The sequence below is a fragment of the Carassius gibelio genome, chromosome A18 (genome assembly GCF_023724105.1).
Source record: "Carassius gibelio isolate Cgi1373 ecotype wild population from Czech Republic chromosome A18, carGib1.2-hapl.c, whole genome shotgun sequence".
Taxonomy (NCBI): Eukaryota; Metazoa; Chordata; class Actinopteri; order Cypriniformes; family Cyprinidae; genus Carassius; species Carassius gibelio.
Window position 1 is genome coordinate 22,387,644 of NC_068388.1, and position 19,486 is coordinate 22,407,129.

At 37.3% G+C, this 19,486-nt stretch overlaps 1 protein-coding gene across 1 annotated transcript; it reads right to left on the reverse strand.

The window, feature by feature from the left end:
- Positions 1-8,096: 8,096 nt before the first annotated feature.
- On the reverse strand, positions 8,097-11,922 carry LOC127934288 (uncharacterized). Its single transcript, XM_052531567.1, has 6 exons — positions 10,968-11,922; positions 10,794-10,839; positions 10,273-10,364; positions 9,783-9,893; positions 8,464-8,740; positions 8,097-8,374 (listed from the first exon to the last, which is right to left on the reverse strand). The coding sequence occupies exons 1-6, from the start codon at positions 11,342-11,344 to the stop codon at positions 8,156-8,158; spliced, it is 1,122 nt and encodes a 373-aa protein (XP_052387527.1). The 5' UTR covers positions 11,345-11,922; the 3' UTR covers positions 8,097-8,155.
- Between the last annotated feature and the right edge of the window lie 7,564 nt (positions 11,923-19,486).

The window sequence follows — 19,486 nt, forward strand, 5'->3', positions numbered from 1 at the left end:
GCGCACACAAACCACCCGCTCGCTGCTAGTGCAAGCACAAAAGCAGTCCTGGCCCTCGCGTGTAGCCTGTCAGATACCCCGTCGCCAATCAAATTACGGTGTTTATGGCGTTTATTCAGTCTCAAAACTCGCGCACATAAAATCTAGGCGCGTGCACAGGACACGAGGGCAAAGAACAGCATCCGCGCGCAAAATGCCATCCTCGCGCGGGCGCATTTCTGCACCGCGAGCGCACAGAAAGTATCCGCGCGCGTTTCTGCTCCACGCGCACAAATACTGTCTCGCGAGCACGGGGCTGTGACGCACTCTCGCTCGTTCGGCTATCAAGATGAAATTTTAGACTTTGGAGGCGGGGCCAGTGGCTGATGTCTCCGCTCATTTGATTGGTCACTTTCAACATACAGTCACCTTCAGTCTCCCACCTCTCTCTTTTACCCGCCGTTTTTGAGGGGAAGGAATCAGCCAAGATGTCTGAGAAAAAAGAGGTAAAATGAGGAATAATCTCTATAGTTTAAAATCTATATAAAAATATAGACCTAATGCATACCCAGATAGCAAACCGACGTAAAATCAACACAAACGATTTTGATCCAGCATCCTTTTGCGCATCGAAGTAGGCCTACTGTTGAACTGACGTCAGGCGCACCATTGAGGCCTAATGGAAAATCGACACAATTAACTTAGTTTGTTTACCTTAAAGGCTGCAATACACTACATGACTTTTGCTGAGGCTTAGTATAGATCACACTTCTATGATCTACGAATAAACTGGGTCAAGCGCCTCGCGTTGTGTTTGCACTAGGTAGAGCGCATGTGTATGTTTGGGATCTCGCATATTGATGTGTCATATGTGATATCTGACATATGAGTAAACTATCTGCCTATTAATGCTTATACTTAGTTTAACAACTTAAATTATACACAGTTTATCAGTATTTTTAAGAATAAGAATTTTTAAGAATAATTAAGATAAATGTGGGTATGTACAGATTAGGTATTAGATAGAAAACAGAATTTATGTTTCTAGGTTTTCCTATTCCACAAAATGATCAACTTATGTTAGGTTAATTTATAAAATAATGTTATGTGTATATGATAGGAAGAGTTGCAGGATGCTGCACGGCGGGTGGTGTCCCTGCTGCAGAATGCCCTGTCTCAGCCAGCACCTAGAGAAAGTGAGGATTGTTGTTATTGTCACCTTAATATTGTTTACAAGCAATTATTTTTAATATTCTTATGATGGGCAATATTTTATATACTCTGTTATTCATTTATTGTCTTTGTTTGAATGGCAAATTTGTGGTTTTGCTGGTTTCTCATAAGGAGTTTCTGCAGAATCTGCAAACCAGAGGCATACTGGTAATGCCATTGAGCAGAACATGACAAGGTTTGTCATATTCAGGCAATAGAGCTTGACAGTGCTGTTTTTTTTTTTCATCATTACAAAATCTTTTTTTTTTAATGTTGTGCGCTTAACATTGTTTGTCTCTTAATGCATCTTACCCTGTCTCATCTCTTATTTTACTCTTCTATAGATCCTTCCCAGGGCTGTTTGGGAAGACTTTTACCAAAAGAAAATCAGCGGGGAAAAAGAGAACAAATTCTGCTCTTAACATAAAAAGCCTCAGTAGTACCATCAAATGCTTCCCGATTCAGTTCTACTTAGTGAACAAATATGTGGAGAAGACACAAACATTGAAGAATTAAACCTTCTTCAGGCAGGGATGGGCCGGAGAACAATTGCTGTAATGGAAGATGCTGACCATTCATGGGTAGGTTTTCTTTAACACTATGCACATTTAACATTTAATAAATTAGCATACGCTTTTATCCAAAGAAACTTACAAATGAGAACAATAAAAGCAATCAAACCAGCAATAGGGCAGAAATATGCAAGTACCGTGAGTCGTGTCCAGCCACAGCTAGTCCAGCACAGTACATGTAGCAAAACTTTTATTTTGTTTTTTTGAAATAGACATATAGACTAGTAAGTGTTAGTATTAATGGGTCAAGTGTTAACGAAAAAGATGTGTCTTTAGCCATTTCTTGAAGATGGGGGACGATAATACCTAAACTTAACATCTACCTTACTAACTATTAATTAAGCAGTAATTAGGAGTTTATTGAGGCAAAAGTTGTAGTTAATGGTTAGTTAATAGTGAGAATTGGACCCTAATCTAAATTGTGACTGCTTTTTAAAATTTAAAAAGATTAAAAAGAAAAATTAGGGTGATTATGAATAATTATGAATAATTTATTGCCATTGTGTGAATATGTAATCCTGTAATCAAAAAAGTAACTGTAGTCTGATTACAGGTATTTTAATGTAATATAATCTATTTCCAAGAACTTGATGTTTGGAATCCAGTGTTTCCCACATAAGTTTTGTGTTATCTGTGGTGGGTGGACAACTGGACATTATACACAGGCTTTTCTTTAACAGAAAACTTATATTAATTATACACAGCTGTCCAGAAAACTTGAGGAGACATACACTAAAATGGCTGATTTGAAAGGGGCATGGATGTTGTAAAAGGCTGTTGGTAAGATAATTAATTTTCCTATCTTTATGTACATTGTCTATCAGCAAATTTACTTTACTTAAAATTGTACAATATTAAATGTTTGTTTATTTTTTCTTGTAGGGGGATGTGGACAAAGAAAATTGTGTATTGTGCCCCCTGAGGCAGAAGGTTATTCGGGTATTTACCTAAATTCAGTTGCACGTGGGAAGTCAACTCTGTTCATAGTACCAGTGCAAGGAGCACTTGATTTGACACCACTTCCTTACTCTTCAAAGGAGTTCGAAAAAATGCCAAAAGCAACATGCCATTCGTGCTTAGAAAACATGCCAGTCCAGTTATTAGCCGCACATGTGGCATCTTGTGAGACAGTGAAGGTCTCAACTGACTCCGATGAACAGGCAGGAATATTTTACCCAGAACAATTGCTCTAAATAAATGAATTAATCAGATTTTATTTGTCCTTTGGCTAATATGTTTGTTTTGTTTATTTGTTTGTTTTCTTGCAGACTGAACATTTCCCGGGGTCACCAGATAATGAAGACCTGCCATCAACCAGTCTTGCCATTGACATTATGCCATCCATTGACAACTCTCCAGATGGCACTCCCAATATTGGCCTGTCTGTGACAGTAAGTTGTTAGAAACTCAAATATAAAGTCTGATATATGTTCCAAATTAGATCATATTTACTGTTAAAAGTTTATTGTTCATAATTGTTACACTCTAATTTGTTTTATCACTCATCTTACTTTTAAAGGACTCCACAGATTTAGATCTTCCTTCATGTGTCAAGGTTCCTGACGTCCAAGTAAGAAAAAAAATGGTCCATGTCCAAGGCATGCAATGAATACAATTTTCCTTACAATAAACTAAATTGTAGTTTAGTTTAAACTAAAAATAAACTTTGGCCACCTTTTCAATGCCTTTGTTAATTAGTTATAACAAAATTATGTTAACATTAACTATTTTACTTGTGAATGTGATATTAAAAGCAATAAAAAGAGTCTAAAAGGCCCAGTAACATCTTCTGGACCAAGTAGTTAGACTGATGAAGGAAACGGCTGACAAAAATAACGACTTTATAATAATTTCTTCACGTCTGTGCCATGATCTTTAGTTTAGGACTTCCCTCAGGCAAAATATTTGGTGTGTACAATATAAAAAAATTTATTAATACTGGGCTACATTTTAGACGGCTTGTCCAATTTGTGAGCGGTTTTACCCCAGTGACTTTGTTGAAATCCATGCAAGCATCTGTGGTGAAAGGTATTTCTCAATTTTCTCATGCATTATCATCTTCTGAAGCATAATTTCAAGTATCAAACAGTTGTTTTATCCTGTTATGCTGAAATACAGACTATCTCAATCTTTTAGTATGACTAAAGCATGTATTCCAACAGATCTTATGATGAAACAGAGACCATCAACTTAGATAAAGAAACTGATGGAACAGAGAAATGGCCCCAAAAACGATTTAAGGCACATCAAGAGATTAAAAGGTACTTTCAAAATAAAGCTTTCTTCAGAAAGTTTTATTAATTTGACAGTAATGATATGAAATTTCCCTAACTCCTATTTTTTTTTCCTTCCCAATATTAAGCATTGCTGATGTCATCAAAATCCTTACTGAAAGGATGGATGAAACCAGCATCTTCAGCATTTGTGTTACAAGGGATCAGATGCTTGAAAGAGGCTTAAAACAGTGGCAGCGACAGAAAAAATCTTCACCAAAAAATCCCCTTAGAGTTTCTTTTATTGGAGAGGCTGGCATTGACAATGGGGCTCTGAGGAAGGAATTTTTAACCGGTATGGCTTTTTTTGTTTGTTATCTACCAAGAGCAGAATTATGCAGTTTATTTTTTTTATGTTCTCTATTTCCATATTCTGAAAAGAAATGATGGCAGGAATAGAGAAGCGGTTCTTTGAGGGAGGGGATAACGGCAAAAACCCCAAGTATTCAATGACGGACATGGACAAACACAATTTCAAGTAGGTTATAAAAATTGTAAATAGAAATTACATAGTGACACTTTTCTATATACCGAATCCATGTTAGCCAAGCATTTCACACTGACTGTTCACATGCATACAGATACTTGCATTACAAGAAGTGTGTTGTTTTAAAAAGACTAACATTAGATGGACTATATGTAATGAGTTTTACATACAAGTAGGGGTGTAACGATTCCCTCATGCCACGATTCGATACATATCAATACTGAACTCATGATATGATGCTATTGCGATACCCGAAGTAATATAATCTAAACACAGTCCAGCGGGGGCAGGGGGACGGGGGAGCAATCTAATTACCCTAAAACTCTGTAAACTCTGTAAAAACAATTCTTACACAATAATTTTCATTTTGGTGAACTATACACAATACATAGTTGCAATTTTTTGTGTGATATATTGTGACAATATATTTTTACACCCCTACATTACAAAACATGTTTCAGATTATTGTACTTATCTCTCAAAAGTAACCTCCCTACTCACTCATTCTGATATTGCTACCCAATGTTGCAGTAATATATTTGTTGGATTGTAGGACTATTGGAGAATTGTTTGCTGTCAGCATCGCACAGGATGGACCACCCCCAAATTTTTTTATGCAGTGGTGTTACAACTATATATCCACTGGAGAAATCGATCAGGAAGCGATAACTGAAAATGACATTACAGACCCTGAACTCATGGAACTAATAAAAGAGGTAATTCATTAAAATGTGAAAAAATTGCATTGCGAATCATAATTTAATGTTTAGGTGGCAAATGTTAAAATATCATCATTATTAATTCCATACTTTCGGTCCATAATGATACGTAGTTTCAAAATAACAAAAAGGACCCTTTTTCTTGTAAACTTAATTTAAAGTCTCTTATTTCAGGTGGAAGTTTAAGTGTGGTTTTGTGTGTTTTAAAGATTAATGCAGCTGACAATGCAACCCTGATGGTGTGCACAGACAGGATTTTGTCATGTGGATACACAGGGGCAGTGTCCATACAAAGAAGGGAAGACATTGTGCGGTAGGACATTTCCTTTAATTTTAATTCAAATTCTAGAATTGGCCTTTTATTTATTTATTTTTAACTTTTTGTTACAGCTCTGTAGTTCTGCACGCTACAGTGAGGTTACTTCCCATGCTGCAACAAATCTGCTCTGGAATGAAACTGTATGGGCTCCTCAGCTTGGTCCAGCAAGAAGCGGAGATCTGTAGACAGCTGTTTGTTCCAGGATCTTTTTGCAAGGCAAGCAATTAAAATACCGTCCATTATAAAATCTGCATTGAATAATTTTTACCAAAACTTTTTTATTATTTTTTTTTTAACACTGGATGACTTTCTTCTCTTTTGCAAACTTCAGGTGGATGCCGATTTTCTAGTAAAGTCACTTTCACCAATCTTCAGTGAAAAGGGTACAATGAGGCGTCAGAGAGAGTCCAGAGTGGTCAACTTTTTGCAGGACTTTGTACAGGACATGGAGGATGAAGGTGAATAATTTGTACAAATTAATGTTACCATACTAAATTAGAGAACACTAAAGGCACCAATATACTCACAACAAAGTTTTTTCCCGTTATTCGTTTAGAGGTAAAACGAAGTTCGAAATACACAAGCAGCGATATACCTCCGAACACACCTACCTATTACATAATCGCCACATCAATCAACACAATGTTAAGGAGTAGCAACATTTTACAGTCTTACAGTTACAAACGGCCCTTTGAGGGCAGCCATAATGCTGAAATGGCCCTCACTGAAAAATTAGTTTGACACCCCCGAGCTATACAGTAGAAACTTAGTAGGATTATTGGTTATATAAGTAGTTGTAGTAAACACTTGTGTTAAAAGTAAATTAGTTTCTAATTTTACTTTGTAATAGAAGTAATGTTTTCCTGTTTCATAGCAAACAAGGAGCTATAACTTGATTATCTTATATTGGCAAGTTATGATGCTTTTAATCATCCTTTAAATTAACTTTGTTCACAATGATTTTATATAACTTTTTCAGAAGAGGGCAACAGAGGAGACATGCCTGAAGAGAAGGGTGAAGATGAAGATGTTAAGGCAGAAACACGTATCAATGACATGAACATTAATGTTGGCAGGTTCTGCCAGTGGCTGACAGGACAGGCTCATGTTCCACTAATTCATGCAGACCGTGAAAATTTCAAAATTGTCATGGAATTTGACCATGACTGTCATGTGCGCTATGGTACACATAGTATATGCTATCCTGTGGTTAATTCTTGTTCCGGCTCAGTGACATTCCCAGTTACACACCTGACGACTTATGCAGAGTTCAAAAGTGTTATCTCTCAGGCCATTGTCCATGGGTATGAATTTGGCCGCTGTTAGAAAGGAAGTGAGTTGGAGAATTCACCTTCTCATTGTTCAGGTTTATTCTAAAGACACTTGTCAGGTACAGAAGGTATAAAATGATAAAATTGATGTCTGCAAAGTTCCAGAACAATTTTAAAGGGTTAATTCACCCAAAAATTCTGTCATTCATTACTCACCCTCATGTTGTTCCAAACCTGTAAGACTTTATTCATCTTCAGAACACAAATGGAAGACCTTTTTGATGAGATCTGAGAGATTTCTGTCACTCTATAGACCAGGGGTGGCCAACCCTGGTCCTGGAGAGCTTCAGTCCTGCAGAGTTTAGCTCCAACCCTCATAAAAACTCACCTGCCTGTAGCTTTCTAGCAACCTTTCAGACCTTGATTATCTTGTTCAGGTGTGTTTGATTAGGGTTGGAGCTGAACTCTGCAGGACTGAGGCTCTCCTGGACCAGGGTTGGCCACCCCTGCTATAGACAGTCAACACAACTACTGCTTTCAAGCCCCAGAAAGGTAGTAAAGACATCATTAACGTAATCCATGTGACTCCAGTGATTAATAAAACCTTAATTTTATGAATCAACTTGAGTACTTTGTGCAAAAAACTATTTACCACTTCATTTGCAAAATATCTCCAACATGCAATAAGTCTATTTTTGTGTCAACTAGGGCTGGGCGATATATCGCATGACATTGTTATGCGCATCTCGTCAGTAAAGCCGGTTCCTTGATGAGTAGTAAATCGCCATCACCTGCTTTCAGATGGAGCGGCATTCCCTACACAGAACCGTAGTTCACTGACAAGCTGAGCCATATCACATTAATTATCGCAGGCCGTGATAATTAATGTGAAAGCCTTACGGGTTTGGAGCGACATGAGGGTGAATAATTAACGACAGAATTTTCATGTTTGAGTATGCATTCATAAAACCTTGTAGTTTTTAGTAGTACTTTATTAGCGTTAAGGAGTGTTGTATCAAGTATGCAGTATCAATGCTTTCTTACATTTCTGATACTTTCCATGCACATTTTTGAAATTCAGAAGCATTTCAAATACATGAATTACAAATCGTTACCTGTTAAATGTATTGAAATTGTGCAATAAAAAAATGTTAAAAGAAAAAAAGTGTTTGCAATATTTCAAATATACATTACAAAACTGTTGTTCAAACACAAACTAAAAGACTGCTAAGGCAAAATTCCTTAGCATGTATGTGATCGTTAACTAGAGGACCTAAACGAGGCAACGTGTTTGCAATGATTGGAACATCAGACCTGAAGAGGTTAACTGTGTGTCCGCAGCCGTTTTATGTGTTGATAGCAGAGAATGTATAGCTCTTCATCAGTAATGTTTGGATCAGCTTGATCAACCAAAGATTGGAGTTCCGTCATCTCCTCTTCAGTCAGAGGGCACTCGTATTCAGGCACTATAACACCAGTTTCTGAGTCAGGGCCATCAAAGTCAACAGCGGTGTCCCAGTCAATGTCTGGCTCTTGAAGGTCCTATGAATGCATCAAGGCAAGCTGTTAGTAAATCTGGTCCCAAGTCTTATAAATTTTCTTTAGAAAAAAAAAAAAAAAAAACCACTTACTGCAAAGTTCTCTGAATGTACATTGGTGTTTAGCATCCGAGCAATTTCCCAAATCTGTGTCGGACTCCGGTTTCCCTCAGTACGTAGTGGATGGTGGTTCCAGCCTTCAGTGAATATCTCCAAGTCTCTTTTGAGTCTTGGAAGAATTGCATAATGCACACAGAATATGTCATCTGTACATGAAATGTCCAAGAGGTCATCTTCTTCAAGGGAGTGCAGAAGATTGTAGTACTTCGATGATACTGAGATCCACACATCTCGCCATAATCGTTCTATCCTACAGAGGATTAAAACAAAATTATCTTGAGTACAGTGTAAGAAAACAACATTGTGCCAAAGTCAAGCAGGCAATACATTTCTAATTGGAAAACTATGTTGGTGCATCACATGGTGTAATTGTGTTGTGCCATGTCATACCTGGCTAGCACCCAATCTTGGAAGTGGTAAAACCATATATACTGTGTTTAAAGAACTTAGTGAGATTATGAAAATGTGGCGTTAATAATAGTAGTTTAAAGTAAATATCTGGGTGACAAACAGGTAAAATGTTACAGTTTCTGGTTAACAAAAAAGACAATGCATAGGACATTGGCCAGATTTCTCAAGTTCTATTATGCAATTTCTTAGTCATGTGCCAAGATGCGTTAAATGGTTATGAGTATTTTATACTACTTAGTCTTAGAGCATCAAATACATAATTGATATTAGGTTTATTTATTCCACTACTAATACAAGATTGCAGTAAACAAATCTGTTGTATTAACACTTATTTTATGGAGAACAAGACAGGTGAAGACGCATTATTTCAAGGGATAGTTCACCCAAAAATTTTAATTCTGTCATTTACTCACCCTCAAGTTGTTTCAAACCTGTATGAATTTATTTATTCTGCTGAACAAGAAAGCAAAATTAAAAAAAAACTATGCAAGTCAATGGGGTACATCAACCGTTTGGTTGCCCACATTCTTCAAAATATCTTCTTTTGTGTTCAGCAGAAGAAAGAAATTCATACAGGTTTGAAACAACTTGAGGGTGAGTAAATGACAGAATTTAAATTTTTGGGTGAACTATTACTTTAAGGGAAGCAGTACTTAAAGTCAAGCCAAGTCACCTTTATTTATATAGTGCTTTTTACAGATTGTTTCAAAACAGCTTTACAGTGATAACAGGAAATTAATGCAACAAAGACTGAAGTCTTTCAACTCTTTTTTGTTTGTCATGTGTATAACATACCTGACCATAAAGGTACGCTGTTATAAAATATGAGGACGAGTATGAATATCAGGAAAAAACTATGCAAGTTAAGAAATGAATTGTACCTTTGGTTGTGCACACTTTTTCCCGAGATGAAGCTTCCCCGATCAGTGCCACGGACAGTGAACATAAACCGGGCAATGTCCACGTTCTCCACTCCCTGGTCAGCTCTTACCCTGAAATCACAGTAATTATGGTACCAATTAGGCCTAACTGAACTACTTATTTATATTTTTGATGATGGTTCTGTAACTTCTTAGTTTAATAAACACAACCCTCAAGAAGTAGTCAATATTGATAAATTGATAAATGTCATCCAATATAAACCCACAACCAAGGACGATGAGTGTGTACAGTGGGATGAGTGTGTAAACAGAATAATTATTTTGTAATGACATTTTGCTTTTAGGAAACTACGCTCAAGTAAAGTGTCAGATTAATCTAAATTTTTCCATGTAAGATGAAGCTCATATTAAACAATTTGAATTTTCCCAGCCTATTTACCTACAGTACATAGATAACACTGTAGCTTTTTAACTTTCTAAAATACACTACCTTGAAGGTAAACCATGCAGGTGAGTTGCCTCAAGGAAGAAGTGAAATGCCGTTGATGCACAGTTATTTGTGGCTGCATTCAAGTACATTATCTACAAAAGAAACATTTTAAACAATTAAAGGGCATCCAAGTTAAAACTGATATGGTTCCTTCTCAGGAAGCATGAGTATGCTCAGCAAGCAAAGCACACTGACCAAGTTCTATTATGAAATTTGTTTGTTGTGTGCCTTTTACTTAAAGGTAAATTATGTAAACTTTGTATGCAGTTTTGTTTATTAACCGGTTGAGTGCCAATGCATCTTGCGGGAACATGATTGTAGCCGGAGCTACTTCTCTCTGTTTATGTCTATAGACTTTCAATGAATTTAAGGTCTGAGCATTACAAGCGTTATATTTAAAAAGTTATGTAAAAATCTTTATTCTTAAGAATGTTTACCAAAGGCACAAAGTCTATGCTGGTATAGCCCGTGTTCAACATGTGGTATTACTAAAATGTTAAAAACCAGCAGCAGCTAATTACCTTCCTGGAGAAACCATCCACTCCTCCAAATATCACAATGTTGTATCTAGAAAGCAATTGGGCATAAAATATCATATTAAAACAATGTCAATGTGTATTATGAAATCCAAAATGAAGTAGCCATCCAGTACTTTAGATTAATTAACTTCAAATAAACTTGACTTTAATACAAACCTGATTAACTTGTGGTTTGTGTCCACATGTACCAGAGACAAGGGTCCTGGTACAGAGTAAACTCTGCGTACAACACAGCCAAGACTTGACAGCCTTGAGATGATGCCCACAGAATCAACCCTATGCATGGAGGCTGCAATTCTTCTCCACTGAACCCTATGGCCTATTGACTCCAGTCTCCCTCTGACCATCCTGTAGCCAGCGTTTGGTAAATTATTCTTGATTGAAGCAACCAAACCGTCAAGTTCATCATCACTGATGGAACTATACGTGTTCCTGACAGAGAGCTCGTACTCTTCCATTCGTCTGAAGACTGTGCTTCTTGAAACACCCATCAGTTTAGCTATGCAAGACACAGGAAGTCGAGTATGGAGCATTTCTTTCAAGCATTGTTCTCCAATCAAAATTTTGGGTCGCCCTGTGGTACCAGCAGCAACTTCCACCGTGAAACATGTGTCTGGATGTTCCAGTTGTGCCTTCACAAGGTCAAAGAGATCTTGCAAAGCCTGGGTGATAGCAGGATGTACTTCTACATGATTGGATAGGGCATGCAGAAGATACAGCTCCTGACGACAAACAAATTCGAAGTAATCCAAATTCAGTGGTGTTGTGTTGAATCCCAGTTCTATTTTATGCAAAAGCCTTTGATAAATGTGATGTCTTAGCTGTTGCAAGACAGAACAAAGTATAGTTAATAATGTCTCATGGTCTCACACACACAAACCACCGTTTAAAACTTGTCGAAAAAAAAATTTATCACGAAAATAATGTATGTATTTTTCCCAATTAGCATTCGCAGGTTTGTACGCTAATAATTTTACCAATCAACAAATTACTGCATTTCTAAAGCTAGCTACCCCTTTGGTAAAACCGCTAAATGTAAATTTCCAGTTATTTAAATATAACAGTTTTAGCTAAAGGGTAGCTAGCTTTAGCAAATTTCTGGAGGGCAGAAAACTTCTGCTATTAGTTTTACTAACGACAAAAATATAGCTAACTTGCAAAATTACAGTGCATACAGGAAACAAAATCAAAATCATCAAATAATATTACAATGCGATCCCAGAAAGATTATTTGTGACTTACTTGTTCCGACATGATGGTCCATGAAAATCTTTCTTCTCTCAACCTCTCATCTTCTCTTGACTGCACCTGATCGGTGTTGAAAGTGACCAATCAAATGAGTGGAGAACGGAGACATCGAGACATCAGCCACTGGCCCCGCCTCCAAAGTCTCAAATTTCATCTTGATAGCCGAACGAGCAAGAGTGCGTCACAGCCCCGTGCTCGCGAGACAGTATTTGTGCGTGCGCGTGGAGCAGAAACGCGCGCGGATACTTTCTGAGCGCTCGCGGAGCAGAAACGCGCGCGGATACTTTCTGAGCGCTCGCGGTGCAGAAATGCGCCCGCGCGAGGATGGCATTTTGCGCGCGGATGCTGTTCTTTGCCCTCGTATCCTGTGCACGCGCCTAGATTTTATGTGCGCGAGTTTTGAGACTGAATAAACGCCATAGGTGTTTCTTGTACTGTCGTCGTCCTGGCCGCTAGAATCGATCCAAATAGCAGTTCAAAGTAGCTTGCTAAATATTGGTGGGGACAAATTTGTCATCTCAAAATATTGATAGGGACTAGTAGTACCTAGCGTCCCCCCCTAAACCTACACCCATGCAGGTGAGCCAGGGGATCAGCGCCAGAAGTGAATGAATGTAAACTTTATGAGTGAAAAGAGCGCAAATCAAACACTGCATTGTTGTCGCCTCTCTGTGCATCTCTCAGAAATCAGAGCGTTGCAAGAGTAATTTTACCTATAATAATACATCATACACGTTATAGTATTTGTAAATATTTAAAAGGCAATGCTTTAAAGCTTAGGCTACGATATGATACGAATGAATGGAATAAGCACAGCGCGCTCACCAATCAAACAGCAACGTTGCGCGTCTCAGTCTCTCAAAAACCAAACCATTTCCCTCTCAAGAGTAGGCTAATAATCAGCTTAGATACGGATACATTTTCTACTTGTCCTACATGTTTGCATCTTTACCTTTTGCTGGTTTGCGCGGCACACACACATTTGTTTAGTGAAGTTCACTAAACATTATAGACTCGCTTAAAGTGTTCTGCGTACTGAAAGTGTGCCCATTGAATGGATTCAGTCGTGTTCAAATGATCACTAAACATTTGTCATGACATCTCTCTGCTTGCATGATAAATATTATTTTAGAAATTACTAATTATTTTAGTTTAACACGACATACTTGTTCAGTGATAACTACGAAAAAAATATAAAAAGTCATAACAGTCTTATCAAGTAACTGTACGATGTTGTATCCGAATGCAGATAGGAAAAATTTTGTGATTGTTACAGATACAAATACTGGCTGTTACATGACAATTTAAATATGTAATGTCATAATTATAAAGTTTTTAAAATTTATATATGTAACTGTTGCATAAGGCTATACATTAATAAGCGTTTATCAATTAAAAAAAAGATTTAGTGTTTTCATTTACAATAGCATGAACCACGAGTCGAGTAGCTAACTCAAGCATATTTTTTTATAAAAAAATCGACTAGTAGAAATCAGTAGTCTTGCAACCCCTATACTGTACAACAATAATTAGTATTTTATTATTGTAAAGGGGACGTTTGAGGCGATCTAGGTGTAGACGTAAATAAAACACAATCTAACATATAGAAAATTAAATTAGAAACATCTAAACTTTTCACGTCGCAGTAAGTGCACCGCTGGTCATGCACATCCTTTCCCGGAACAATACTGAAAGCTAAGATGGAGAAACAGATGATAATAGCTGTACAAGGATAGCCATTTTTTTAAATGAATTTATTATCAGAGCTGGAAATCCATTTATTCTTTGCTGAAACTTCTGCGTCATCATGGAGAGCGGGTCATGGTTGCCCAGCAACAGCAGACGCCACTGGAGCGCAAGCACAGATTACAGTGCTTTGGAAATAAAGAGAGCGGCGCGCCTAGCGTTTTCCACACGTTTTCAGTCGCGACATCATGCAAATGTGGTTTTGTTTTGAAGGATACTTTTTTTTTTTGCTGGACTCGGTCGAGACCAACTAGAAGACTTGGCGAGTCCAATGGCCAAGTCCGAGAGCAAATGCAACGAGTCCGAGACAAGTCCAAGACTACAAAAAAATGTCTCGAGTACTACAGCCCTAATATAGAGACACTCACGATATGGTAAGCAATCATATATGTGGAACAATGAACCTGACAAAAGACAGAGCACACTAGGGGATCTAAATAGGGGAACTAATTAAGACACAACAGGTGGCACAGATAAGGCAATCATGACAAGACTAGGATGACAAGGGGGGCAGGGCAAGGGAACGAGACAACACAAGCACATGGCCCAAAGACAAGGCCATGTGCTTGTACACAAAGCACGGGTCTGTCATGATCCTGCCTCAAGACTAGAGAAAAGTCAGGACATGAAGGCAGAATCATGACACCTTTACCCTTTGACTGATTTGGACTTGTAGGGAGGAACAAAAGTACACTGTAAATTAAAGGAAGCTTTGTTGGACGGAATGCAACAATACACTTATTTCACCTCATTTGTCCTTTTTTCATAATTTTTGGAAGTCATAGGTCTAAGTAAAATTGAAAACTTATGTATCATTAATTTTAATAGGTTACTTACCTTGAAATGCTTCAGTTAACAGGCAGAAATTCTATTGTTGCATTTTTTCCTTCACAAAAAAGTCCATTGTCTAAAACACAAGTATAAACACATTTAGTACAACACATTTAAAAAACATGTCAAACAATCTAGATTCATAAGAGAAAATGCTGTAATTATAGGGTATTCCAATAGATGCATAACAATATTCAATAATAAATCATAAAAACACTTTTACAGTACAATTAACTAGTGCTGGTGCGCTAAGAAGAATATGGCTTCTGTTTTACGCTCCCTCCTTAAAGGTTTGTTGTAGGAGTAACGTTAACGTTATGTAAATTTGGGGCACTGGTATAAACTTTCGCTGAAAGAGCAGATTACCTCACAATGGCGCGCTTTTCTTTCGCCTGGGTTTTTACCTTTTATAACAGAAAATTGCAGGTTCATTCAAACGATTCTCGCGGAGTCTGTCTGTCGCATGACTGATGTGTGCTCAGCTCGAGCAGCTTCTTTCACAGGTCCGATCCGATAAATGGTCCGTGCGGTTTTTCTAACATTTTTATTAACTTTAAGTAATATTTGTCTAAACATTTTTTGCAGCTTATCTTTTAGTGTATTAATACTGGCGAACAAACATGAATAGCATTCATTTACAATCGATCTGATTATCTGGGGGAAACAAACGGAACTTTTTAACGTATAAAGAAATTAACGTATCAGAACCATTACTTAATGTTATGAAAGTTATATACATCATACGATTATATTAACAAGATACTTACCCTTCATAATCAGGCAGGCTGCCACACTGATGTCATTGAGTCTCTGACTGGACCGTTAAAATTTGAACAGGAGTGAAGCGGGAAACATATTTAACCCAACAGTTGGGTTATAACTAAAAATAACCCAACAACGAAAAAAAAATTACCCAACAAATTTTAAGATAACCCAACACATTGACCCAATATGTGAAACCCAAATGTTGGGTTAAAAAAACAACCCAACGTTTTTTGCTGTGCTTAAGTACAATAATCAAGTAAAATTACTCAAGTACCATATTTTACTCCTCTGCAAACAGGAAACATCTAAAAACAGGCTGGTATTATAACAAAATTATGGCTTTACAAAAACACATTAAAATAAAACAGTAAATATGATAACATATGATAAATAAAACAACAAATATATTATTTTCTAACTGTATTTAACATTTTCACAACTGTTGAAAACCTTTCGAATTTTGTTTATAAAAACATGCTTCTGGAAATGGATCTTTTCTATCCCTAATCAGGGTTAATATTTAGCATTTCAGGCTCATATTGACTACAAAGTATGTGCTTTCTGCAAATGTAATTGTGCAAGTGTAACTGATTAGTTTATTATTTTTTATATCATTCATATCAGAGACTTCAGAGTTGTTTCGCTGAGTTTCAGGAATGTTTAATAGGCCTATTGTGCAAAACAATCCCGCAACCTACATGTCTTGTTATACACTGCACAACGGTATTACTTTGTTTTAATATGTATATAATGCAGTCTCTTTTGATAACTGATGATAATAGCGCTATGCTCTTGTCCAAGCTTTTCATGGCTACAATAACGGCTTGCGAGATGTGACCAAGTAATCGCAATAGTTGCAATCATATGATATCCAGAAGGCTAAATTGGTCTAGCATTTCCAGTGTGTTCGCTGGTTATTTTGAACGGGGACATCTGGTCACCCTAATATAGAATGCATATATAAACACTTTGTCTCAGTGTTTCAATCGATTTTATATAAAAAAATGTATTGCACAACAAATCCAATGCATAACTTTCACTGGAATATGTATGTATTGTCCAGTTTAATGACAATTCAATAAATATATTTTATATAAAATACTAATAACTTGTGGCTAGTTTACATTTTCATTTGTCTGCAGGCTTCTTCCAAATCATACCTGTCAAATTTTGGTTTTGAAAATAAGGGAAATTTTCAAATCATCCCAACAAAGCTCCAATATCCCTTACATTTTAAGACAGGTGTCATAGCCCAAATGAAAACACAAAAGGGTATATATGAAGAGCATTTATTTAAAGGCTTATTTGCATATTTTCTGTTAATTTAACATTGCTTGTCTTTACATTTACATTTTATTTTCATTCCACACATTCTTTTCATTTCATATTGCTTTTCTTTTACAGTTTTTCTTTTTATTTCACATAACTTTTCTTTTACTCTTTTAGTGAGTTGTTGTACAAATTTGTTGCAGACTTTGCATTCTTTAAAAAAGTAAATTCGCTGTCCCATTTATCCTGGTATTTACAAATGGGGTTTGGTTCTTTGGCAGGTGTGCCTTCACTCTCTATCGTAGCATCCATCATCCGTCTCGGTTTTTCTTTTGTTGTTGTTGTTTTTCCCGCGTTATAACTCATGTCATCTGACCTCACACACTCCTCGCGACAGGCTACTACAGGTGGCAGTTATCGCTAGACTAGTAACAGAGCTCAGATTGGGAATGTTTTTTTTATTAATATTTTATTAATAACGCAGGTTAAAATAAAAAAATTAAAAATTAAAATACAGGAGATTTACGGGAAAATACTAATACGGGAGGACGACGGGAAAGAAGGGTAAAATATGTGACTTTCCTGGCCAAAACGGGATACTTGACAGGTATGTAAATCAAGATTTATTTTTCTCTCTCTCTGTGTGTGCTGTCTTTATGTATCTGCTATAGCCTATTGTGTATTATATCAATCAAGTTATTAATTTCTCCTGATGTCTATAGCTTTTAACATATTCAGATGGTACTTTACAGTGTTGCAGTCTGTGGTTTTACTTTATTGTTTTTTTTTTTTACTTTATTTAAAAATATTTTATAGTTTGTTATAGAAAATAAAGTTATGCTCAGAGTTCAGAGCCTCCATCATACGATTATAACAGATGCCTTCCGAGTGGAGACCTGCACTATCGAGTGCGGTGTGGGACACTTGATGGGCGAGTAGAGACTTGTGTGTGCGGGATGCAGGAGAATAAGGGTGTATCTAGTGTGATCACTCCGTGCCGCGGTTCGTTTAGCTGGCCCCGGCTCGGTTGGAAGAGGTGGGCCAGAGCACGGTTCAGTTCGGTTCGGGTGTGGTGCACATGTAGTGTGAGCGGACCGCAGAATTTCTAACACATGCAGCGTGATTGTGTGAACATTTCTGAGCAGCAAATGTGATAAATCTGTAAAACAATATATTCAAGATTCAAGATTTTATTTTTCACATAAAAGTTATATAACATACAAAAAGCAGTGAATTGTAGGTCTGGCATACTCTTTATAGACTGTGCCAAAAATAAGAAAATTAAATATACACAATATATTAAACTACTACACAGATGATGTGCAGAGATGCTACACAGAAAACTGCTTCACGGATGATTTCAGCAGATTTCTGTGTATTGTGAGAGGGCCGTGTTACCCGTGTTACCCGTGCTACCCAAAAGACTCAAACAAATCTATGCACTCCACTGTGTTGAGCGAGAGCGCTTCTCTGCTCCCTTTACGTGTTAACAGAAACTTTGGGTTTCCCACTTATGAAGTCGTGAGTGCTTCATGTGAGCTGCTGCAGTCTTAGGCCCACCACAAATGCTCTCATTGGTTGAGACACGTGATGACACCCATCCCAAGCCAGTACTGATCAACATCCCACTACTCCTAAAGCGTTAACGCGACAATAACACTTTAACTTAATATATATTCTAGTTTAAAACAGCTTTTCTGGGATGTTTTGGACTGCAGGGGACAGACGTGGTAGACTGGGCCTCTGATACTGCTGCAACTATTGCAGGAACCATTGGAGAGCTGAAGATACAACAACTTCTGAGGTGGTCTTATGTGGTGGCCTGAAACAAAACAGAAACAAATACAGTATTATTACATGTGTAAATACACTACGAATGACATTTTATAAGGTAAAACATACAACTTCTTAAATCTAACAATAAAAGCAAAGCGAGAAAACTTGATTTGAAAATTGAAAAGAAAAAATGTTAAACACGTCAAATTATTTTAAGGTGATCTTAGGTTTAGTACCGTAAACCACTTGTGGGAAAGGATTTCCTCCAGCTGAATTCGGTTCTTTGGCTTTATTTGCAGGAGATCGCGGAGCAATCTGCAGCATTCTGTGCAGAAAGATGAGAGGGACATCTGAATATTACTTTAAACTTAACACATGCTTTAATTTAATGATCATATTAGCTGTACGATCTGAGTTCAGGCATCAGAAATCAAGAAAACTTCATGCATTTTCTAACGCCATCTTTCAGAAAGCCACTTGTCCTTGTTTTGTATGTTTAAAATGATAACTGAACTCTTACCGTTTGACAGACCAGTTTTGGACCAGAGATGCAGTTTGAGCATGTGCAGATCTAAGAAACTTGGATAATATCCGGCCACTATTTTAAATAACAGAACCCCCAGTGACCAAACCGTCGCAGGCTTGCCGTGGTACTTTCCCTTTATGTGAAACTCAGGAGGGACGTATGTTGCTGTGCCTGGAAGAAAAAGATTTTGTTAGATGTGCAAGTTCGGTTCACAACAGTGACCAGATCCATGACTGTAACAGTGTCGTAATTCTACTGTATATATATCGGATGCTTCTTGTTGTTTTGGTGACTCACGCCTGGTCAACTCATAATATAATCGTCACTAGAGTTGTAGCTTTTAGATACAGTACATACCAGAGTATGACATGTAGACAGTTGTCCTCAGAATGTCCCCACACCCAAAGTCAATTAGTTTGACTTCAAGTGTCTGGTTGTTGATGAGAAGGTTGCTCGGTTTGATGTCACGGTGGAACACTTGGCGCTGGCAGCACACGTTCGCAGCCTTAGTCAC